The sequence below is a fragment of the Chiloscyllium plagiosum genome, chromosome 27 (genome assembly GCF_004010195.1).
Source record: "Chiloscyllium plagiosum isolate BGI_BamShark_2017 chromosome 27, ASM401019v2, whole genome shotgun sequence".
Taxonomy (NCBI): Eukaryota; Metazoa; Chordata; class Chondrichthyes; order Orectolobiformes; family Hemiscylliidae; genus Chiloscyllium; species Chiloscyllium plagiosum.
This window is the reverse complement of record NC_057736.1, coordinates 13,688,369-13,714,750: the sequence shown is the minus strand read 5'-3', so window position 1 is coordinate 13,714,750 and position 26,382 is coordinate 13,688,369. Positions and strand designations below refer to the sequence as shown.

Genomic DNA, 26,382 nt, shown 5'->3' with positions numbered 1-26,382 from the left:
GGATAAAGAACTTGTCGTATCGACCACACTCAGACATGGAGACTCACACACAGACTGTTCTAGTATGAGGGATGAATTTACTTCAACCACAGGGACGCAGACAAAAAGGACTTCCTAGCAGCACTAGAATCCACCCTGAAAGACTTAAGAAGAAATCCAGCACGCCATCAGTCAGACAGTAGCACCTATACCTTTTAAGAGAGTTAAAAGCTAGCAGTGACAGCACCAAGTCTTAAATTAGATTAGATTAGATTACGTACAGTATGGAAACAGGCCCTTCGGCCCAATAAGTCCATACCGCCCCGCTGAAGCGCAACCCACCCATTCCCCTACATTTACCCCTTATCTGACACTACGGACAATTTAGCATGGCCAATTCACCTGACCTGCACATCTTTGGACTGTGGGAGGAAACCAGAGCACCCGGAGAAAACCCACGCAGACACTGGGAGAACGTGCAAACTCCACACAGCGGGAATTGAACCCGGGTCTCTGGCGCTGTGAGGCAGCAGTGCTAACCACTGTGCCACCATGCCGCCCACCAAATCTTCTCCACCTATTGGGGTAGCTGGTTGCCTGGAAATGATAAAAAATAATTTGAATTAGGCCAATCAGTTTAAATTATATCCCGAAAAGTACCAATTTCCAATCAAGTTTGAATTGAGTATATTGACAATCTTAAACGCCAGTAACATAATCCGATGTTCTGAGGTACAGGACCAAGGAAAAATTGAACATTTGGAGGAGAACTACCTTTTCAATCTAACTTGTGAAGCAGAAATCCCTAAGAAGAAAAGAAGACACAGGAAGATCCAAATAGAAGAACCAAAAGCTGCCTTGCTTTGAGATAAGAAGTGTTGTTTTGCAAATTTTAATTGGGAGTTTTATCGGGCTAGTATTATAGAAGGGAACGTAAAAGATAGGTTCGAGTACGGATTTGTGAATAGTTGTTAGTCAATTATTCTATGTTATACTTTAAGGAATAAAGTTGTAAATTTACATAGTTCTTGGCCATTCAAATTTTCACAGATTACTGCACGGGATAAATTACTGCACCTGTGTTGCTGGTTTTAAATTTAGCAGGAGGGTTTATCCTGACAGTAACGTGACCCACTTCAACTTTGATGACAAGACCTACAAACAAATCAATGGGATCCCAATATCATGACTCTTAGCAGATGCAGTTATGCAGAGTTTAGGGTGAACAGCCCTTCCCATGATCCAGCCCAAGCTTTGGGTCTGCTATGTGGATGACACCTTTGTCATCATGAAACGCAACAAATTAGAACAAACCCACAAATGTGAACAATACTGGTATAAAGTTCACCAAAGAGGAAGAGAGTCCCCTTCCTAGATGTCACTGTAGAACGAAAAGCCAATGGAGAGCTGCAGACCAGCGTTTTCAGGAAAGCCACACACACTGACCAAATACTCAACTACCGGAGCAATCATCCCAACACCCACAAACTGAGCTGCATCAGGACATCATTTAAACAAACACGCTGCAGTACCCAGGAACTACGAGCAGCAAGGAAAAACATCTGTACAATGTATTCGGGAACAATGGGTACCCAATATGTGCAGTTGGCCGATTCCTACACAAACCTAAACAAGAAGACGCAACACGCCCAGAAACTCTAGCCATCCTGCCATACATTAAAGACATTTCAAAGATGACGACCAGACTAGTCTGGCCCATAGGCATCATGATAGTCTACAACCTACCACCACACTGAAACAGCCCCTGATGAATTTAAAGGACCCCATACCAACAACCAGTAGAACAAATGTCACATACAAAATACCCTGCAAGGACTGCAACAAACATTACATTAGACAGACAGGCAGGAAACTAGCCACCAGGATACATGAGCACCAACCATCACTAGTATCCATACACACTGAGGAAGAGGGACACCAGTTTGACTGGGACAATACATCCATCCTGGGACAGGCTAAACAAAGACACGCACGGGAATTCCTAAAGGCCTGGCATTCAAATCAGAATTCCATTAACAAACCTATCGATTTGGATCTCATTTACCAACCTCTCAGAAAAAGAACCAGAAGTGATATCACCTACCACAACACAGCAGAGACACATAAATACCAAGTGGGACAGAATACCAGTGCTTCATTGGAGGCTCACTAATGTTACCTAGCATGGTGACAAAATGTTTGAGAACACATCTACCAGCCCGGTGAGCAAACTTACAACCTGACTGTCTGCACTTTTCAGGTTCCAGATGGTTTTGGAAGCAATGTTATGATTTTCAGTCTAACTCGACTTTAGCACTTTGCAAAGATTAACCAAGAAACTGGTGTCACTGGCTCTTATTATAATTTGAGTATTATAATTTATGGCTCACTCTCAATTTGGTAGACCACTTGCAGGGAAGGGAAAGTAGTACAAAATATACTTTAGAACTGATTTTGGGCAAAAAAAGTGGTGAAAACAGCTTCTGTTCTATTGGGCTGCCAAAAGAGGTTATGACACGGAACTTCTATCTCACTGTTTAAGCATAGAAATTTACTTCATGGATTTTAAATAGTTGCAGTTCCATGCTAAGTCAGTGATCAAGTAAAAAGGAATTTCACATAATGTATTAAATTGTCCCTTGCAGTGAGTTGTACTGTTGGTAAGTGAGCAAATGTTCAAGCTAGTTTGTGCATAACAAGACATCCCATACAGCAAGAAATTGAATAATCTATTTTTCAGATGTGTTGACTGAGTGAAAAATATGGGTCAAGATAATTTTGACCTGCCTTTTCCTTTTTTAAATATTTATCCCAGGATCTTTAATGAATGATGCTCATTCTGTTGGTAAATGTGGATTTAAGTAAATTTGGAAAGTTTGTGCAGAATTTGAGATGTTGTATTAAAGATCTGCTAGGTCTAATTCTTATTGTAAAGCTAATAAAATAATCATTAAATTAATTTATAGTGTTAAATCAGATATCGAAAGGTACATGGAGTACTGTTTACAATTTGGTCCCTTTGAGGAAGGATATAATTGCATTTTAAGCTGTTCAGAGAAGGTGCACTGATTTAATTCAAAGATGAAAGGCTCACCTTATGAGGAGAGATTGAGCAGTTTCGGCCTAGACTTATCCAAGTTTAGAAAGATGAGAGCAGATCTAATTCAGATCTACAAGATGCTAAAGGGGATTGACAAAGTAGACAGAGAGCAGATGATTCTCTCTGTGGGACAGTCCAGAATGAGATGTCATAGTTTTTGGTGAAAGGATAGCAGATTTAAAGCACAGATGAGTAATTAATTAACTGAAAGGGTCTTCAATCTGTGGAATTCGCTGCTCCAGAGGGCAGTACTTCCCCAGAACACTGCATAAGTTTAAGGAGGAGATAGATTTTTAATTTGTCATGGATTAAGAGTCGTGTGCAGGAAAATGGAATTGAACTGAGATGAGATCAACCATGACTATATTAACTGGTGGGACAGGCTGGAAGGGCTAAGTTGCCTATTTGTGCTCCTAATTCTTATGTACATAAATTAAAGAGTCAGTGGCGAACCTTTGAAGTGGAATCTCTGTAACAAAGTGAAGGTATCATGGTGGCACAATGGTTCACACTGCTGTCTCACAGTGCCAGGGACCCAGATTCAATTCCAGCCTTGGGTGACAGTGTAGAGTTTGCATGTTCTCCCTATGTCAGTGTGGGTTTCTGCTGGGTGCTGCCATTTCCTCCCACGTTCCAAAGATGTGCAGGTTAGGTGGATTAGCCATGCTAAATTGCCCCATTGTGTTCAGGAATGTGCAAGCTAGGTGGATTAGCTGTGGTAAATGCAAGGTTATGGGATAGAGTGACGGTCTGGGTGGGGTGCTGTTTGGAGTGTTGGTGCTTACTTGATGGGCTGAATGGCCGCTTTTTACACAGTATGGATTCTATGATTTAATGAAATATGGTGACCAGTTTATTCTCAGCAAAGTTCCAGAAACTGCAGAGATAAATTCCGAGATACTTTGTTATTATTCGTTACCACGGTATGAAAATTGGATATAAGAAAACAAAGTGAGATCCCAGTTTGTTTTTGAAAGAATTCAGGAATGTTCTACCTGAGAAGGCAAACTAGATACATAGCTAATTTCTGATGCAAAAGACTGAGAGCTTAAGTTATGTAGTTTAGCAGACATTTTTTAGGTGTTCTACAGCCAACCAAAACGTGAAAATGGGGTCTGAGGCATGTGTATACATTTTCAATGGAAAGTACACAGGAGATCTTGTTAACAAAGGGTGTGTAATAGAATAGAATCCCTACAGTGGGAAAACAAGCCCTTCGACCCAACATGTCCATGCCAACCCTCTAAAGATTAACCCACCCAGATCCATTCCCCGACATTTTTACCTCTGACTACTGCACCTAACCTACACATCCCTGAGCCCCACGGGTAATTTCCCACAGCCAATTCACCTAACCTGCATATCTTTTGGATTGTGGCAGGAAACCCATGGGGGACAATGTGCAAACTCCAAACCGACAATTGCCTGAGGCTGGAATCGAGCCCAGGACCATGGCGATGTGAGTCAGCCGTGCTTACGACTGAGCTACCGTGCCTCCCCAGGCATACTCAGCAGGCTGGTGGCATGCAGAGCAGCAAAATAATAATGCAAATCAGTTGCAGCACTGATTTGAATCCAGTGTTGCCATTTTGGAAGACCACACTGCAGGCATTGCCCTGCCTTAATCTCATGTAGTTTAATGTCTTGAAAACACGCTTCTGGAAATGTAAACAATACTACTTGGTTTACATCACACTATGTGATGGAAGGACACCCCTCATGTATTTCATTGTACATCTAGCCTCATTTATCTCATTCCCTTTTGTCAGAGACAGTTAGGAGGTGTGAGTATCAGATGAGTCTGTTCTCATATAACATGTATGCATATGCGGGATGCCATTGAGTGAACATACATTGCCTTGTCTGGCCCTTACCTGAGCACAACCATATTCATCAATATAAAGGGGTTTTGCTTCCTTAATGAGTAGCTGTACATCTACAGTAGAATAAATAAGAGTAACTGTTTCAAAGGCTAAAGGATCGATAACCAGGGGCACAGATTTATGGTGACTGGGAAAAAGACTAGGGAAAATTAGGAAAATAATTTTTACACGAGTGGGAAGGATTTGAAGCCACATAGGATAGTGTCAACAGATTCAGTAGTAGTTTTCAAAAGGAAATTGGATAGATATTTGAAGGATACTTACAGGGATAATAGTAAAGACCGAGGACTGGGACTAACTGGATTACACTTCAAAAGAGCCAGTGTGCATTCAGTGAAGCAAATCGGCACCCCCTATTTTATACCTCTTTTCGGATCTTTTCCTTGTCCTAACTTTGAGAAACTATTCGTGTGTTGTGCTTGACACATCAGTGCCACCAAATCTCTGTTGTATAAACATGACTTTGTGCTCTTCGTGTTGACACGTTGCAACACCTCAATGTTTACGCTGGAACATAACGCCAGAGCTTCACCAGAGGCTCACTGATAATGTTACCCAGTATGGTGACGAAACATCTGAAACCAAACCCTCCATCTCAGTGAGCAAACTCACATCCAGAACCTCAACCTGAGCTACAAATCTTTTCAAAACTCACTAACCATGGGTGCAACACGCTAAAACTAGCTGGAAGATGGGAAACCAAAGCCATCCGACAGAGCGCCACCCATGAACAGCTGTACTTCCGCATGAATGCCTAAGGAAACAGGTACTACCGAAATGAATTAAATACAAACTTCCCACTTGCCAAAAAAACGCAGAACCAAACGGCTGTAGAATGCTTAGAGAAATGATTTAACAATGCCCACAACTGATTCTGTAAATACAAGCAGGAAATTTCGCACCAAAAAAACTTCAGTCACTAACATGGCAAGCCATGAATGGACAGACACAGTACAACAAACCATAGGTATTGGACATTGGCAAACACAGAACACAAAAAAACTAGACTTGCAGAAAAAATTAGACAAACTTACACAAGAATAACACAGAAGCCTGGATAAAAAACTTATCAGACTGACCCCTAATAGACACCGAAAAAACTGTCTTAGTAAGAGGATTAAATTACAACTTCAGAGATGTGAACAAAGAGGATTTCTTAGCAGCATTAGAAGCAACACTGAAAGACAATGAACTCAGAGGAAATCCAGCAAACCATCAGACAGACAATTGCACCAACATTTAGCAGGGAAAAGGAAGGAAACACACTCAACACATAAGAAAGGAAAGCACTAGAAGGACTCATAAGATGACAAAACATTGTAATCCTACCTGCAGACAAAGGATGCTTGACAGTCATTTTAAACAAATCAGACTACTACAAGAAAGCAAACACACTGCTTGCAGATACTGACCCTTACCAACAGGTGACGATAGACCCAACCCCAGAACTAGAAAACCGAATCACAACCTTACAAAACTTAAGAAATTGGGAGAATTAAACACGATCGACTTCGAGAAAATGAAACCAGATGGATCCAACATACCAAGCTTCTATGGACTACCCAAAATTCACAAGCCAGGAGCCCCCCTTCGACCCATAGTCTCGCTACCTGGAACACTAACGTACAGGGTGTAGGTTTGCTCGCTGAGCTGTAGGTTTGATATCCAGACATTTCATTACCTGGCTAGGTAACATCATCAGTGGCGACCTCCAAGTGAAGCGAAGCTGTTGTCTCCTGCTTTCTATTTATATCTTTCTCCTGGATGGGATTCCTGGGGTTTGTGGTGATGTCATTTCTTTTCGTTTTCTGAGGGGTTGATAGATGGCATCTAGATCTATGTGTTTGTTTATGGCGTTGTGGTTGGAGTGCCAGGCCTCTAGGTATTCTCTGGCATGTCTTTGCAAATTTTATCCTTACTGGCATAAAATTAACAAAAGAACAACAAACTGCCATTCCTAAATGTCACAGTAGAGCGAACACTCAGTGAGGAACTTCATACCATATCTACCGGAAACCAACACATACGGATCAAATACTAAACTACAGAAGCAATTATCCTAACAAATGAAGCTGCACTTGGATATCATTTCAATGAGCCACCACACAGTGCAGCACCAAGGAACTATGAAGAGCAGAAGAAAATCACCTATACAGCATTTTCAAGAAGAACGGGTACCCAATAAACATAGTCTGCCCATTTCTCAGCAATAAACCCAAACAAGCAGACAAAACACACCCAGAAACCCTAGCCACTTTACCCTACATCAAAGACATCTCAGAAATGACTGCCAGACTACTCAGACCTCTTAGCATCATGGCAGCCTACAAACCCACCAACATATTTAAACAGAAGCTAATGAACTTCAAAGACCCATACAGACAACAAGCAAAATGAACGTCATTTACAAAAATCATGCAAGGACTGTAACAAACACTACATGGAGAGACAGGCAGAAAACTAGCCACCAGGGTACATGAACATCAACTAGCCACAAAAAGACATGATCCACTGTCACTAGTATCCTTACATACAGACGAGGAAGGACTTTTTACTGGGTCAACACATCCATCCTAGGGCAAACTAGACAGAGGCATGCATGAGAATTCCTAGAAGTTTGGCATTTCAACCGGAACTCTATCAACAAACACATTGACCTGGATCCCATCTACCATCCTCTGAGAAACATAACCGGAAATGACATCACCAAACACCCAAAAAGAAACCTAAACGCATAAATAGAAAGCGGAACATAACACCAGCACTTCACTAGAGGCTCACTGATGATGTTACCTAGTATGGTGACGAAACGTCTGAACTGAACCTTCCAGCTCAGCGAGCAAACTCTCATCCAGTTTACCCTTTTCCTGTGAGACTACTTGTATCCCATTTGTAAAATGTTTTTGTAAGTTTGGATGATAAAAAGTCTTAAGGGCTAGATCTTCACTCCATCAGGATGTCATGGACACCAGAGAGATGATGAAAAACTTTGGCTAGTATTGAAGGTTTTCAGTACAACTGAATTTCTAAATTTGTGATTCAACTGTCTTGTTCAGCTATGAAGAAATGTGAAAGCTCTAATGATAGACAAGTACTTGTATTTATATAGCACCCATAACATAATGAAATACACTAAGACACTTCACGGAGGCATTGAAAAACAAAGTTAAAAATCACACAACACCAGGTTATAGTCCAACAGGTTTAATTGGAAGCAGTAGCTTTCTGAATTCTTGAATGTTATAAGGGTTTTTGTCTCTACCACTCTGTCAATGATTTGAGTTCCAGATTTCCACCACCCTCTGGATGAAAAAGGTTTCCCCCACACCTCCTTTAAACCTTCTATCCCTTTGCTTAAGTCTGTGATTGATCCTGGTCATTGATCCCTTTATCAAGGAGAATACTTTCTTCCCGTCTACCCTGTCTGTGCCCCTCATAATGTTGTGTGTTTCAGTCATGTCCCCCTAATCTCCTCTGTTCTAATGAATAAAACTTGTCTGTTCAATTTCTCCTCGTAACTGAAACTCTCCAGCTCAGGCAACATCTAGGTAAATCTCCTCTGCACCCTCTCTAATGCTTTCATATCCCTCCTTTAATGCGGATTCTAGAACTGTACATAATACTCGAGCTGTGGATTAACCAATGTTTTGTACAATTCCAGGATAACCTGCCTACTCCATTCCCTCTTGAAATGAAGAAGAAACATTCTATTTGCCTTCTCTATTACATGTTGAACTTAGATGCTAGCTCTTTTGTAATTTCAAGTTGAGGACTCCCAGATCCCTCTCCCATAGTTTTCTGCAGTCTTTCTCTGTTTAAATAACATTCAGCCGTTCTCCACATTTCACCAAATTGTCTTCCATCTGCCAAGTTTTTCCCCCATTTGCCTAATCTGTCTCTATCCCTGTGCAGACTATTTGTGTCATTCTTACCACTTCCTTCCCATTTATTTTGTGTATCCCACAAACCTGGCTACATTATATTCACTTTCCTCATCCAAGTCATTAATGTATATTGTAGATAATTGTGGCTGCAATGTGGAGTTCCACTAGTTACAAGTTGCCTTTTTAAAAATCCCCTCCTTATCCTAACTCTGTCTCCTTTTAGATAGTCTGTCCTCTCTTTGTGTAAATATACTATCTTTATCACCATAGACTCTTGTCATAGAGTCATGGAGATGTACAGCATGGAAACAGACCCATTGATCCAACACATCCATGCCGACCAGATATCCCAACCCAATCTAGACCCACCTGACAGCACCTGGCCCATACCCCTCCAAACCCTTCCTATTCATATACCCATCCAGATGTCTTTTAAATGTTGCAATTGTATCTTATTAAGTAGCTCATTGTGTTTTTACATATCTTGGAGGAAATTACAGATGAAGAGGGAGAAAGCCATAAAGAGATATGAAAACAAGGATGAGAATTTCAAAATTGAAGTTTTATTTTAATTGAGAATCACTATAGATCAACAAGCACAAGAGTGATGTGTAAATATGTTTTGGTGTCTATTAGGAAATGGGCATCGGAGTTCAGGATTACCTTGGGTCTGCAGCGATTAGAACATGGAGGCTTACTAGGAATGTTAAAATAGTTAAGTCTTATAATGAAAAATTGATGACTATCATTGACGGTACACTGTCGAGTTTTAGATTAGATTAGATTACTTACAGTGTGGAAACAGGCCCTTCGGCCCAACAAGTCCACACCGACCCGCCGAAGCGCAACCCACCCATACCCCTACATTTACCCCTTACCTAACACTACGGGCAATTTAGCATGGCCAATTCACCTGACCTGCACATCTTTGGACTGTGGGAGGAAACCGGAGCACCCGAAGGAAACCCACGCAGACACGGGGAGAACGTGCAAACTCCACACAGTCAGTCACCTGAGGCGGGAATTGAACCCGGGTCTCTGGCGCTGTGAGGCAGCAGTGCTAACCACTGTGCCACCATGCCGCCCAGTTGTATAATTGCGCCATAGATTGCATTCATTTGTCATCAAGCAGTTGCAGCTCACGTATTTCTCAAAAGTTATATACAGAACAACCTTGATTATCCAAACTAAATGGGCGGGGAGTATTTTGTTCGGATAACGCAGTTCAGATAATGGACTGTTCGGGTAACAGTGTTTTTATGCAACCTTGAGATCTTGTTCGGATAATCCTAACTTCGGATAATTGATGTTCGGATAATTGAGGTTGTTCTGTACCTGTCCTTTTTGAATACTTTAGCTAGTGTGCTAGTACATTGTGCTAGTACAAAAATAACAATCCATTAGAAAAGGCAATTCATATTGCGTGGTTGACACTTCTGATAAACTGACTGTATTGAACTTCTGAATGTGTGGAGTGCACATTGATTTCCTGTGGGAATGCACTTCAGGAAAGTTTTGGTATTTTTCCTCTCTTGTTTTCTATCACCATCACTGATACCTTCTGGATTTTATAGGGATTAGTTGAGGACACAACCTCCAGATTTCATATGCCCGAACATTCCTTTGCATTAGCTCCATATAGGTAGTATGACTGCAATGAAGTAATGTTTTATTTTTCCTGTCATTCCATTTCTTTAAACACCATTTCAATACCATATTTGTAAAAGAAATGACACAACATCTCTAGTGCTAGGTGTCCTATCCTTTAACCTGATAATGGCCTGGAATTTGTGAAGAGAATAAAATGTTGTCCAGAATTGATTGGCTGGGAAGAGATACATGTGAATTTGAAAATATAAGTTCTTGATCAATTTGTATGACTGCAATTAGCATTACAAAAATGTTATTTCATCTTTAATGGAATGTGTTTGTGACTTCCATGAGGTTTCTGCAATTGCATATTAGTAGCAAATCAAATGCATCATGGAATGTTGTCTAGTGATTAAGTTTAAGTATCCTAATGACATAATTGCTAAAAACCACTAGTTACCTTCTTGCTCATAGTGAACAATTAAACATTTTGAGTCTCAGTTCTTTTGGCTCTGAAATAGACATTTTAAAATGTCATTTTTAAAAAATCTTACTTTCCCTATCTCTTTGAAACCATTCTTAGTTTTCCAGTTTTTTTTCTTTTTCTCGTCTGATTTGGCATTGAATTTACCCCCATGAAAGCACTCTTTCACATCTTTTGTCTGTTTATTTACCATTATTAATATATTGATTTTAAAAAATATATACTTTTGTGTTGACCCAAACAATGCCTTCAGCCTGCTGTTCCTGCACTTTGTGGGCAACATTGTTAAAATCTAAACTAGCATGTATTAATCTAACTAATGTGGTCATGAGAAATATGGATAAGGAAGCCCCAACAATTTTTACCCAGTGTATTATCCAAGCAAGAAATCACATCAAATCTGAAACTGCCAAGTCTATCTTTAAACTGCTGCAGACTTTAATAAATCTTTTGATATTTCTCCCAACAAATTAATGTTTCCCGGGTTCTGGATCCTCCCTGACCCTACCACACAGCTTTGTTTAAATAAATGCCCAAGCTTAATGAAAGGGACAGGTTCAGGTTGCTTCCAAGAGGAGTGTACATGTTCTAGGTTATGCGATTGCATAGATGAGGAATATGATCGCATCAGAGAGATTAGACTTTAGCTTTGTAATTTATTCTACAACAGAAATAACAAGTTTTTTAAATCTGACTGCTGTTGGTGTTTCAAGATTGTAGTAAGTGTTCAAAAATACAATTTATAACATTATTTCATAGCCATATACTCAATATTTACAGTAAGTAAGTAGAATATTAAGGTCTTAGAATTAAGCTACTGTATTAGTGTGCTGCTACCAATAAGCTTATGAAAATATATTTTTCTAATATTTTAATGGATGCAATGATTCACTGGTTAAGATGAATTAACATAGGATGTTATCTTTTTAAGTATAATTACAAGGATTAGTTGAAAATGTAAACTGCTTTAAAAAATTCATTTTCACTGGTGTTTCATTTCACTGTATTGGCCTAGTTGCCTAATGGGCTTGGATTAAGGGCTCAGAGTTTAAATGAGGTGAGCACATTATTGGAGATCTATATCAGTTACTGAATTGTAGATGAAAGGCTTATATATTTTCTTCATAATTGCTTCAAATTATTTTCCTTATCATGAGAGGGACTATGATATCTCATTCTTGTTTGGGTAAAAAACATGCATGGCATATTAATCATGATCTTAAAGATTGGTTAATATTTTATATGTAACGTTTTTATCGGAACTTTCATGCTGGAGTTTTCAAAGTGTTTTCTGTTTCAGTTTTTCAACATCAGATTGTGCAGAAATGAAAGAAACAGCTGTTTGCACCATTCCTGCTAATCTTAATGTTTAATTGTAAATTGGGGAAATGTTTGCCCAACCTATTTTGCTGTTTTGCTTTTCAGTGATTCTTTGTGCATTTTTAGTTTATTTCAGTGAATGCCACCTATTTATTTATATTTCATCCATTTTCAATAATTATAAGAGGCAATATGAGTGTAACATAAATCATGATCAGCTGAATCATGAGCACAATGTTGCTGATTTAATACAAATACTTTTCAGAGAGCATCATAATTTGAACTGAGTCATAAAATGTTACTGTAAAAAGCCATTTGCTCTATTATCGTTGTCAGTAATGTGTGCTTAAAAATGTGTTGCTGGAAAAGCACAGCAGGTCAGGCAGCATCAAAGGAACAGGAGAATCGATGTTTCAGGCATAAGCCCTTCTTCAGGAATCCTGATTCCTGAAGAAGGGTTTATGCCCGAAACGTCGATTCTTCTGTTCCTTTGATGCTGCCTGACCTGCTGTGCTTTTCCAGCAACACATTTTTAAGCTCTGATCTCCAGCATCTGCAGTCCTCACTTTCTCCTAGTCAGCAATATATGGTCAACTAGATTCATACTGAGATGAAAGAGTTGACTATTGAAGCAAGTTTAAGTAGATTGGGCCTAAATGTTCTGGGTTTCAGAAGATTGAGTTGTGATTTCATTGAAAAGTATATCATTTTTAGAATGGCTGGCAGGTTAGTTGCTAAAAGACTGTTCCCCCAGCTGCAAAGTCGAGAACCAGATTTCATAGTCTTGGAAGGGGTCAGCCATGTAATGTTGAAGTAATAAATGCATTCATTACATGGGTTGTGAATCTTTGGAATTTTCTGACATAGGGACTCTGAATCCTTACGGTTCCACATCATCTCCTCCTCCCATCAGTAATGAAAGTGGAGATGATCAATGATTTCGAAAAGAAATCGAATAGGCAGTTGAGGGAAATAAATTTGCAGGGCTGAGGGGATAGAATGGAGAAATAACACTGACTGAAATAGAGTTTGCATAGAATTGAAGGGCAAGTGGTCTCCTGTTGTGCCATTATGATTCTATTGTTCATATCTATTTGGTGTTCAGAAATAGATATTCTTCAATGATCTAGTAGAAAGTGAGGACTGCAGATGAGAGTCAAAGAGTGTGGTGCTGGAAAAGCACAGCTGGTCAGGCAGCATCCAAGGAGCAGGAGAGTCAATGTTTTGAGCATAAGCTCTTCATCAGGACCCTCCTCTGATGCTGCCTGACCGGCTGTGCTGTTCCAGCACCACACTCTTTGACTCAATGATGTTCTCCCTAGTAGCAGTGGTGTAGGACTTTAGATAAGAGTAGTTGAGGAGAAGTTGCTTCTACTGACAGGAGATTCAATAACTAGAATAAAAAAGATTACCAAAAAAACCAGTGAAAATAAAGATAAATACTTTTATCCAGTGAGTAAGGCATCTGAAAGGCATTGCCTGAAAGTGTGATAGAATTAGATTCAACAATAATTTTTGATATACATAATTTGGAGAATTTTGATCAGAGTAGTGCTGTAGAGGTATATATGGACTTTAGGAAGGTAAATGGTGCAGTACCACACAGGAAACTTGTTGAGTTGTAAACTGATGGAATGAATACGAAAGTAGTGGTATGCATATCCAGTTGGTTCAGTGATAGGCGACAGATGATGTTTGGATGTTCTTCAGAATGGGAGTGGTTTGCAGTGGTCTAACCAAGGGTCAATTTTGGGCCCATTAACTCTTAAGTGTTTACAAACAACTGAAACTCTGGTATAGGGGTCTGCATTATATAATTGACAGAAAATTGTAAATATTGCAAAGCAGTAGCTAGTGAAGGAAATAGTCATAGATTTCAGGATGAGAAGTGCAGAACAGTGCAATGATTAGAGTTATTGCAGATAAAATTCAAATAAAGAAATGATGTGCTTTGGAAGAATTAAAATGGAGAGGCATTATATGAAAGCTGACATGATTTTGAGAAGTGTAGGTGAGCAGAGAGACCTTGATGTCAATATACATTAAAGTTTAAATCTGCTATGACAAGGAGATAAGAATTGGAGTTAGTTATAAATAGAAGCATAGAATGCAAAAAAAGAACAAATAAATTGCCCTTGAACTTTATGGTATTAGTTAGTATTCATTGCTGGTCTTGTGGCAGGGAAGAGATTTAAGGTCATAAGTTATAGAAGCAAACCTTAGCAGGACTTATACACTTAATGGTAAAGGTCTGAGGGAGTGTTGCTAAACAAAGAGACCTTGGAGTGCAGGTTTATAGCTCCTTGAAAGTAGAGGTGCAGGTAGATAGGATAGTGAAGAAGGTGTTTGGTATCCTTTCCTTTATTGGTCAGACTATTGAATACAGGAGTTGGGAGGTCATGTTGCGGATGTACAGGACATTGATTAGGCCACTGTTGGAATATTGCGTGCAGTTCTGGTCTCCTTCCTATTGGAAAGATGTTGTGAAACCTGAAAGGGTTCAGAAAAGATTTACAAGGATGTTGCCAGGATTGGAAGATTTGAGCTACAGGGAGAGGCTGAACAGGCTGGGGCTTTTTTCCCTGGAGCATTGGAGGCTGAAGGGTTTACAATCATGAGGTGCATGGATAGGATAAATAGTCAAAGTCTTTTCCCTGGGATGGTGGGGGTGTCCAGAACTAGAGGGCATGGGTTTAGGGTGAGAGTGGAAAGATATAAAAGAGACGTAAGGGGCAGAGGGTGGTACGTGTATGGAATGAGCTGCTGGAGGAAGTGGTTAGAGGGATATGGGCTGGGTGCTGGCAGGTGGGACTAGATTAGTTTGGGATATATGGTCGGCATGGACATGTTGGACTGAAGGGTCTGTTTCTGAAATGTACATCTCTATGACTCTATATAGAAACAGAATTTGGGACCATTTGACCCGTCGAGTCTGCTTTGCCATTCCATCATGGCTGAAATGTTTCTCATCCCATTCTCTGCCTTCTGCCTGTAAGCCTTGACTCAGTTACTAATCAAGAACCAATCTATTGTTGTATTAAATACATTCAGTGACTTGATCTCCACAGTCCTCTGTGGCAACGAGTTCTACAGATTAAACGTCCTCTGGCTGAAGAAATTCCTCCATATCTCAGTTGCAAAAGGTTGTCCCTTCATTCTGAGACTGCGCCCGCAGATCCTAGTTTCTCCAACTAGTGGAAATATCTTTTGCATGTCCACTCAATCCTGTTAGAGGCCTCAGTACACCTCTCATCCTTCAAAACTTCTTTTGAGTACTGACCCAGAGTCCTCAACTGTTCCTTATATGACAAGCCAAACATTCCTGGGATTATTCTTGTAAATCTCACCTGGACTCCCTCCAATCTTTCCACATCCTTATTTAAACACAGGGCCCAAAACTGTCCACAATATTATACAGCCTCAGCAGTACATCTCTGCTGTAGTACTCTGGATCTCTTGAAATGAATACTATCGTTGCATTTGCCTTCCAAACTGCCAATTGAACCTGCTTGTTAACTTTAAGAGAATCCTGAATTGGGGCCCTCACATTTATGAAACTTTTCTCCAATTAGCAAATACTCTGTGCCCCTATTCTTCCTACAAAGGTGCACAGCTTCACATTTTCCCACATTGGGCAAAGTGACAGATGAAATACACTCTTCTGACCTGGCCAGGTCCTGCTGCAGCATCTCCACTTCCTCAACATTAACTGTCCCTTAGCCTGTCTTTGCATCATCTGAAAACTTAGCAGTGATGTCCTGTTTCTTCATTCAAGTTGTTATTGTATAACCTGAATAGCTGTGTTCCTAACACTAACCCTGCAGAACTCCACTCTAGCTGATCACAAGAGACCCTTTAATCTCTAAACTCTCACCAATAACTGATGTCAGGCTAATGGGCTTACAGTTTCCTGTCTTCTGCCTCCCTCCCTTCTTAAATGGGGTAATAGGTTAGCCATTTTCCAGTCCTCTGGGATCCTCACTGACACAAATGATTCCTGAAAGATTACCACCTATGCACCTACAATCTCCTGAGCTATCTCCTTCAGAATTCTGGGTGTAGTCCATCTGGTTTGGGTGATTTATTCACCATCAGACTTTTCAGCTTCCCCACCACCATCTACTTAGTGATGGCCACTATCCTCACTTCTGATATGCAGCTGTGTCTTCCACTGAAAACTGATATAAAATACCTATTCCACTGCCATTTCTTTGTTTCCTATTACTACGTCTGTAGCTTCATTTTCCAGCGGTCTAATGTCCACTCTTGCCTCTATCTCACCATTTTATATATCTGAAATATAAATCCTTGCAATCTTCTAGCCAGTTTATCCTCATATTTCATCTTCTCTCCCCTTATTGCTGTTTTTTAGTTATCTTTTGTCTGTTTTCAAAGGCTTTCCAACTCTCTGGCTTCCCACTAATCATCACTACATTTTCCACTACTTCTTTTGCTTTTTGCTCGCCCTGACATTTGCTGTGTCCCTTATCAGCCACAATAGCCTTGTCCTTCCCTTAGTACGTTTCTTCCTGGGGTTTGAATTTCTGCTGTGCCTCCTGAATTATTCTGAGAAACGCCTGCCATTGCTGCTCCACTGCCTTCTCTGCTAGGCTCCCTTCCAACCTGCTGTGGCCTGATCCACCCTCATGTCTTTGCGGTTACCTTTTACTCAGTTGTAATACCGTTACATTTGAATCCAGTTTTTCTAGGACTCCTTGAGTCTCCACCCTGCAGTTTGAAAGGAATTCTATCATATTATGGTCACCTTAAGCTCCCTAATCAAGTCTGCTTCATTACATATATAAAATCCAGAATTGCCTGTTCCCTAATGGGCTCCATCACAAGTTGATCCAAAAACACCCGTCTCAGACATTCCACAAATTCCTTTTCTGGAGATCAGCAACCAACTATTTTTTTTTCCCAGTCCACCAGCATATTGAGGTCCCCCATGCTTATTGTAATAGTGCCTTTATTCCATTTTTTTCTATCTCCTGATTAATTTTCTTCTCCCTATCCTTTTTACCGTGAGGAGGCCTATATGTAATTCCCATCATGATCTTTCTCCTCTGCGTTTCTGCAATTCTACTCAGATTCCATGCCTTCTGACTCTATTATCAGTTCTTGCTATCAATTTAATTTTTATTCCTTACTAACAAGGCAACCCCCCCCCGCTCTCTGCCCATCAACCTGTCCTTTTGATAAGATGTGTATTCTTGAATATTTAGTTCCCAACTCTGATCCCCTTGCAGTCAGGTCTCTGTGATGCCCACAACATCATATTCACCAATTTAATTATGTGCTACAAGCTAATTTATCTTGTTTAACACACTGCATGCATTTAAGTTCAATATCCTCAATCTTATCCTGGAAAGTATCAAGCTTGAGTATGTTGCAGCTGCACCCATCGGGTAGGTGCAGAAAATGGGACAGTTGGGAATAGGAGCGAGTCAAACAGTCAGGGTTGGCAGGAACAAAGCAGAGAATAAGAGTGAACTGATAAATTAAACTGCATTTATTTCAATGCAAGGGCCTAACAGGGAAGGCAGATGAACTCAGGGCATGGTTAGGAACATGGGACTGGGATATCATAGCAATTACAGAAGCTGTGGCTAAGGGATGGACAGGACTGGCAGCTTAAAGTTCCAGTATACAAATGCTATAGGAATGATAGAAAGGGGGGGGGGAAAGGGGGGGGGGGGCAAGAGAGGAGGAGAGTCATGTTTTTGATTAAGGATAGCATTATGGCTGTACTTAGGGAGGACATTCCTGGGAATACATACAGCGAAGTTACTTGGGTGGAACTGAGAAGTAGGAAAGGGATGATCACCTTATTGGGATGATATTATAGACCCCCAAATAGTCAGTGGGAAACTGAGGATCAAATTTGTAAGGAGATCTCCGTTATCTGTAAGAATAATAGGGTGGTTATGGTAGGGTACTTTAACTTACCAAACATAGACAGGGACTGCCATAGTCTTAAGTGTGTACAAGAAAAGTTTCTAATTCAGTATGTGGATAGATGCGGATGTGGAAGGTGCAAAACTTGACCTACTCTTTGAAAAATAAGGCACAGCAGGTGACTGAGATATCAATGGGGGAGCACTTTGGGACCAGTGACCATAATTCTATTCAGTTTAAAATAGTGATGGAAAAGGATAGACTGGATCTAAAAGTTGAAGTTCTAAATTGGAGGAAGGCGAATTTTGACAGAATTAGGCAAGAACTTTCAAAAGTTGTTTGGGGGCAGATGTTCACAGGTAAAGAGGCGGCTGGAAAATGGGAAGCCTCCAAAAATGAGAGAAGTAGAGTCCAGAGACAATATATTCCTGTTAGGGTGAAAGGAAAGGCTGGTAGGTATAGGAAATGCTGGATGACAAGAAAGTTGAGGGTTTGGTTATGGAAAAGAAGGAAGCATATGTCAAGTAAAGACAGGAGAGATAGAGTGAATCCTTAAGAGTATAAAGGCAGTAGGAGTATACTTAAGAGGGAAATCAGGAGGGCAAAAGGGGGAACATGAGATAGCTTTGGCAAATAGGGTTAAAGAGAATCCAAAAGGATTTTATGAATATATTCAGGACAAAAGGGTAACTAGGGAGAGAAAAGGGCCCCTCAAAGATCAACAAGGCAGCCTATGTGTGGAACCACAGGAGAGGGGGGAAATATTTAACAAATATTTTGCGTTAGTATTTACCGTGGAGAAGGACATGGAAAATGGAGAATGTGGGAAATAGATGGTGACATCTTGAAAAGTGTCCGTGTTACAGAGGAAGAAGTGCTGGATGAATTAAAACACCATAAAAGTGGATAAATCCCCAGGACCTGATCAAGTGTACCCTAGAACTCTATGGGAAGCTGGGGAAGTGATTGCTGCACCCCCTGCTGAGATATTTGTATCATCGATAGTCACAGGTAAGGTGCCGGAAGACTGGAGGTTGACTAACATGATGCTACTATTTAAGAAAGGTGGTAAGGAAAAGCCAGGGAACTATAGACTGGAGAGCCTGACATCAGTCGTAGGCAGGACTGCTGGAGGGAATCCTGAGAGACAGGATTTACATTCATTTGGAAAGGCAAGGACTGATTAGGGAAAGTCAGCATGGCTTTGTGCATGAGAAATCATGTGCCATGAACTTGTTTTTTGGAGAAGTAACAAAGAGGGTTGATGAGGCCAGAGTGGTGGATGTAATCTATATGGACTTCAGTAAAGCATTTGATAAGGTTCCTCATGATAGACTGGTTAGCAAGGTTAGATCTCATGGAATAAAGGGAGAATTAGCCATTTGGATACAGAATAGGCTTGAAGGTAGAAGACAGAGGATGATGGTGGAAGGATTGCCTTTCAGACTGGAGGCTTGTGACCAGTGGTGTCTCACACGGGTTGATGCTAGGTCCACTGCTTTTCGTCATTTATATAATGATTTGGATGTGAACATAGGACGTATGGTTAGTAAATTTGTAGATAACATCAAAATTGGAAGTATAGTGGACAGCGAAGAAGGTTACCTCAGAGTACAACGGGATCTTGATCAGATGGGCCAATGGGCTGAGGAGTGGCAGATGGAGTTTAATTTAGATAAATGCAAGCTCCTGCATTTTGGCAAAGTAAATCAGGGCAGGACTTATACACCTGAATGGTAAGGTCCTGGGGAGTGTTGTTGAACAAAGAGACCTTGGAGTGCAGGTTCATAGTTCCTTGAAAGTGGAGTTGCAGGTAGATAGGATAGTGAAGAAGGCATTTGGTATGCTTTCCTTTATTGGTCAGAGTATTGAGTACAGGAGTTGGGATGTCATGTTGCGACTGTACAGGACATTGGTTAGGCCACTTTTGGAATACTGTGTGCAATTCTGGTCTCCCTCCTTATCAGAAGGATGTTGTGAAACTTGAAAGGGTTCAGAAAAGATTTACAAGGATGTTGCCAGGGTTGGAGGATTTGAGCGTTGGGAGAAGCTGAATAGGCTGGGGCTGTTTTGCCTGGAGTGTCGGAGGCTAAGGGGTAACCTTATCGAGGTTTATAAAATCATGAGGGTCATGGATAGAGTAAATAGACAAGGTCTTTTCTCTGGGGTGGGGGAGTCCAGAACTAGAGGGCATACATAGGTTTAGGGTGAGAGGGGCGAAATTTAAAAGGGACCTAAGGGGCAACCTTTTCATGCAGTGGGTGGTGTGTATATGAAATGAGCTGCCAGAGAAAGTGGTGGAGGCTGGTACACTTACAGCATTTAAAAGGCATCTGCATGGGTACATGAATAGGAAGGGATTACAGGGATATGGGCCAAATGCTGACAAATGGGACTAAATTACATTAGGATATCTGGTTGGCATGGACGAGTTGGACCAAAAGGTCTGTTTCCGTGCTGTACATATCTGACTCTATGACTCAATGACTGAAGACTTGTACTATCGAATCTGCTCCCCTAGCCAAGCTCTTCCAGTGAAGTTATAATATTGGCATGTACTTGACAATGTGGAAAATTGCTCAGATATGTCCTAGACACACAAAGCCGGACAAATCCAACCCAGACAGTTGCTGCCCAAATAGTCTACTCCTGATCATTAGTAAAGCAATGGAAGGAGCTATCAATAGTTATCCTGGGACTTCTCAACATTTACTCTGGACACCATGAAGTCTCGCGTATCACGTCAAACATGGGCATGAAAACTTTCTGCTCATTACCACGTACTGTCCTCTGTCGGCAGATGACTGTTCCTCCATGTTGAACATTCTTGGAGAAGCACAGAAGGTACTCTGGGGATTTCAAAGTCCAAAAGTGGCTTGATAGCTGTACTGATTGACCTGGTTGAGTTCAAAAGGACATTAATGCTAGACTGGGTCTTCAGCAGATGGTGAGGAGCAAACAAGAGGGAAGAAACATAGTTGATCTCAGCCTTACCAATCTGCCTGCTGCAGATCTATCTGTCTACGTACGACTGACCAACACACTGTCCTTTTGGAAACAATGTCCCACCAACGCATCAATAATATCTTGTGCCGTATTGTGTGTCGCTATCACTGCTAAAGAGCACAGAATAGTACGGCACACTACAGGCCCTTTGGCCCACAATGTTGTGCCGGCCTTTTATCCTAAGATCAGACTAGCCTACATGCTTTTCATTGTACTATTTTCCATGTGCCTACCCAAGAGTCACTTAAATGTCCCAAATGTATCTGACTCTACTGCGACTGCCGGCTCTGCATTTCACACACCCTTCCCCCACCCCTCACCCCCCCCCCACCCCCGGCACTCTGTGTAAAGAGCTGCCATCTGACATCTCCCTTAAACCTTTCTCCAATTGCCTTAAAATTATGTCTCCTGATGATAGACGTTTCTGTCATGGGAAAAAAGTCTCTGGCTATCCACTCTTTCTATGCCTCTCAACACCTCTACCAAGTCACTTCTCATTCTTCTTCACTCCCATGAGAAAGCTCCAAACTCCCTCGACTTTCATAAGACTGTGCTCCAGTCCAGGCAGCAACCTGGTAAATCCCCTCTGCACCCTCTCTAAAGCTTCCACATCTTTCCTATAATGAGGCAACCAGAACTGAACACAATATTCCAAGTCTGGTCTAACCAGGACTCTATGGCGCTGCAGCATAACCTCACGTCTTTTAAACTCAATCACCCTGCTAATGAAAGCCAACACACCATTTGCCTTCTTAACAATCCTGTCAACTTGGGTGACAACCTTGAGGGATCTCTGGACATGGATCCCAAGATCCCTCTGTTCCTCCACACTGTCAAGAATCCTGCCTTTAACCTTGTATTACGCATTCAAATTCGACTTTCCAAAGCGAATGACTTTTCCAGGTTGAACTCCATCTGCCACTTATCGGCCCAGTTCTGCATCCTGTCAATGTCCTGTTGCAACCTATAACAGCTCTCCACACTATCCACAACTTCACCTCCCTTCATGTCATCACCAAACTTGCTAGCCCTCCCTTCCATTTCCTCATCCAAGCCATTTATAAAAATCACAAAGAGCAGAGGTCCCAGAACCGATCCCTGCGGAACCCCACTGGTCACTGAGCTCCAGGCTGAATACTTTGCATCAACCACCACACACTGTCTGTATCCACACAACCGGATTTCACTGTATCTCATGCCTCCTTACTTTCTGAATGAGCCTTATCAAAGGCCTTGCTAAAATCCATGTACACCACATCCACTGTTTGTTCCATAGAAATGCCAAGCAATAACCATTTCCAGTATGAAACAATCTAACCACTGCTTCGTGACATTGAATGGCATTGCCATCACTGAATCCCTACTATCAACATCCTGGGGGTTACCATTGACTAGGAACTCAACTGGATTCACCATATAAATACAATGAATGTAGAGCATTTCACAGGCAAAGAATAAAATCCTCTTCTGTTTCCCCAAAGCTCTTGCACCATTTACAAGGCACAAGTCAAATAGTTTTAGGATAAGAGATATAATTTAAAACAGATAAGAAATTACTTCTCTCAAAGGGTCATGAATCTGTGAAATTCACAACTTCAGAATGGTGAATGCTGAGACATTGAGTAAATTTATGGATGAGAAATATTTTTAATTAGTAGTGGGTTGAAGGGTTTTGGGAAGCAGACAGAAAAGTGGAGTTCAGACTGAATGAGGTCAACCATGATCATATTAAATGGTGGAGGAGATTTGAGGGGCTGAATTGCCTACTCCTGCTCCTAGTGTGATGTTCTCATATAAGCCAGGAGTGTGATGGAATACTCTCACTTGCCTGGATGAGTGTAGCTCAAGGAACTTGACATCATCTAGGACAAAGCAGCTTGATGAATCGGCTCTATATCCACAAACATTCGGTCACCCCCCCCCATGGACACTTGTAGCAGCAGTGTGTGCCATAAACAAAATACACGCAGACGTTCAGCAAAGATCCTTAAACAGCACCTTCTAAACTCCCAACCAATTCCATCAAGAAAGGCAGGGCTGCAGATACATGGGAGCCCTACCATCTGCAAGTTCCCCTCCAAGCCCCTCACCATCCTGAATTGGAAACATATCATTGTACCTTCAGTACAGAATCCTGGAATTTCCTCCCAAATGGCATTGTGGATCAACCTACAACACACGGACTGCAGTGGTTCAAGAATGCACATCCTCAAGGGCAGTTATGATGTGAAATAAATGCTGGCCTGGCCAGCGATGCCCATTACCACACCTGAATTTTTTAAAAGACTTCTTCTTTCCAGTTTATATTTCCAAATGAAATATACATGGCCTGTTTCAGTAGAAATTTTCAACATGTTAAAGATGTTTGTTGAATTTTCACGGTCATAGACTTAAATTCATTAGTAAAACATCTGGAGAAGAGGGGGGGAGAAAGATTTTCACTCAGGTTGTTTGGATCTGGAATGGTCTGCCTGAAGAAGAAGCTAATTTCATAAATAATTTTAAAGGGAATCAAATAGGTTCGTGAGTTGAGAAACTTGTAGAGCTACGAACAAAGAATGAACATGAAGGACTGAGTCAACTGCGTTTGAAGAGCCATCACACAAAAGGTCGGTTACTGGCCTCCCATTTCTGTACAGATCACACCATGTTATAAGGCAAAATTATTTGCATAAACAGTCTAAATGACTGGAATTTAATGGAGCCTGAGAATTGGGCAAAAGTACCCACATTGGGAAAGCTGTCCAAATTAAGTTGTGGAGGAAAGGGCCATTAAAGGCAGAATTTCAATTAAGCTCATTAATGAGCCACTTGTCACCAATTAACCTTGAGCCTCCCCAGCGGAGAGCTCTCTACGTGGGAGTCCTCTCCCTTTCGCTTGGGGATCTGGGGTGGAGAATGCTGCATGCTGCACTCCCCTGCAACTGCAGATTGCGTTGGTTCACGGAATCCCAGCCCAACTGCTTGTTCTGTGGTGCTGTGGAGCCTGTGGACCATGTATATATTGGGTGTGGTCGCTTGCACTCGTTTTTTAGTTTTCTAGAGAACCTTCTCTTCTGTTTTTGGTTGCACTTCAGTCTCTTGCTCCTGATCTTTGGGCACCTGGTACGGAGGGGGGAGGGTAGGTCAGATGATCTCCTCCTGGGTCTGCTCCTGAGCCTGGCCAAACTGGCCATAAACAGATCTAGGCAGTGGGCCGTGGAGGGGGTTGTTGGGGTTGTTATAGCCAACTGCCTACCTCTCTCCCACGGCTACGTCCGAGCCTGGGTATCCCTGGAGAAGAAGCACGTGATGTCCACCAACTCCCTTGAGCTGATCAGGGAGAGATGGGCACCACAGGGTGTGGAGTACTTTATTCCCCCCTCCAACTCTATTTTGATATAATCCCTACCCTTCCCTTCACTTTTTTGATCTCGCAGCATTGCTCTTTGATGAGAAGGGCATTGCTTGTCACTGGCTAACCTGGTGTTTTCCTTTCTTCCTGATTGTGAAAATTGAATAAAGATTTGTACACCTGTTGTCTCTGTGTCTCACACCTGCACACACAACTCATGGGTGCTGGAGAAAATATAAGCACAGCTGCAGTTAGGGGGTAGTGTGGGGGTAAAGGAAAAAAAAGAAAGAAAAAAATATAACCAGGAGATTTGGAGGTTAAAAAAATTAACCTTGAGCCCACCAGAATTTAGTGCTGACAGGGAGATTTATGGCTTTTCAGTGGCACCTGAAATCTGCCCAGCAAACCATTAGGTTCATCTGCAACCTCAGGTGCGATGACTGTTTTTAACAGTTCCTGATTAGTGGATCTGGTTTTGGGAATATGGAGATGTTAATGTATAGAACTTCGTCGGATCAAATGTACTGAGCCTGCCTTTATAACATGCCATGCCTAGATTGATGCTAGGTGGTATGTTTTATTATTTGACTTTCCATAAAGGTTTTGACTAACTGAGTGTCGTGTCCTTCCATCTGAAGTGGGTAAGGACAATTGATTTGGTTCCCCAAAGGAAATTATTGAACCAGATGGATTTTTTACAACAGTTCAGAGGTTTCATACTGAGACAGCTATTTTACTTTATTGAATTTAAATTTCCCTAGCTGCTGTGATGCAATTCGAATTCATATTTCCAGAGCACCAATCCAAACTTCTGCATTACTGTTGCAGTTAGATTACCAACATGCTACTACATCAATACAAGAAAATTATTCTATGTGACTTCTAAAACTTTCTAAATTTGAATTTATACATTTCAGGTGATGAAAATCCGGAAAGTTCTGAATCGGTTAGAAAAACCTCATGGGCTTTACCCCAACTATCTAAGCCCTGTTACTGGTCACTGGGGACAGCGTAAGTAGCAGTTACAAGTTCGTCAGCACTGTCTTTCACTTTTATGATTATTGAGAAAAGGGACTCCAGGCAGGGGGTATCTTAACTTGCCTTGTTGGCCCAGAGGAACCAGAACAGTATATAGTACTTGGGGGAGCCTTTCAGGATCTCTTCACATACTGAACTTTTTCTGACCTGTTCAAACTGACAGGACATGACAGATAATCAGATGTGAGTTACAATTGTAGCCACAAACTGTACATTTACTGAATGACCTCTCTGGCTTTAGGGAGGAGAAGGAAGAAGCTTAGTTGCCCCTCTGTAAATTTACATCAAAATTAAGTTGGCAGGATTTGTTCAATAATGACTTGGCAACATTAACAACCCACTTCTCTGGTACTCCTCAGATGGGTACAGACAAAATCATTCGTTCAGTGTTTGCTGATTGTAAACAAAGTTCAAGGTAACTTAATTGCCAAAACTGTAATAATTTATGAGAGTGCTATTGATTCTGAATCTGTAATGCACACTGTACAGCAAATTTTCTATATTTAGTAGTGTAAACGTTAACCCCTTGAGTTTTGCCCACAGTATGCAGCAGTTTTTTTCCATATAGCTTGTATTGAAGTTGATCCCAGATTTTCAGGAATCAAAACACAAAAATTTAAATCCTAGAATCCCTACAGTGTGGACACAGGACATTCGGTCCATCAAGTCCACATCGACATTCCAAATACCATCCCATTCAGACCCACACCCACTCTATCCTTATAACCCTGTATTTCCCAAGGCTAATAGACCTAACCTATGTGTTTTTGGACTGTCGGAAGAAACCAGAGAACCCAGAAGAAACCCACGCACAGGCATGGGGTAAATGTGCAAACTCCACACAGTTGCCTGAGGCTGGAGTCGAA

The 26,382-nt window shown here is 41.2% G+C and overlaps 1 protein-coding gene across 5 annotated transcripts in view; it reads left to right on the top strand.

Annotated features, from left to right (window-relative positions):
- LOC122563562 (mannosyl-oligosaccharide 1,2-alpha-mannosidase IA-like) overlaps window positions 1–26,382 on the top strand; it is a 144,330-nt gene that overhangs the window by 81,453 nt on the left and 36,495 nt on the right. For all 5 annotated transcript variants that reach the window (XM_043717457.1, XM_043717455.1, XM_043717456.1 and 2 more), the window contains one exon: window positions 25,396–25,489. In XM_043717457.1, the coding sequence (XP_043573392.1) occupies window positions 25,396–25,489 (94 nt within the window). The remainder of the gene's footprint in view (window positions 1–25,395; window positions 25,490–26,382) is intronic.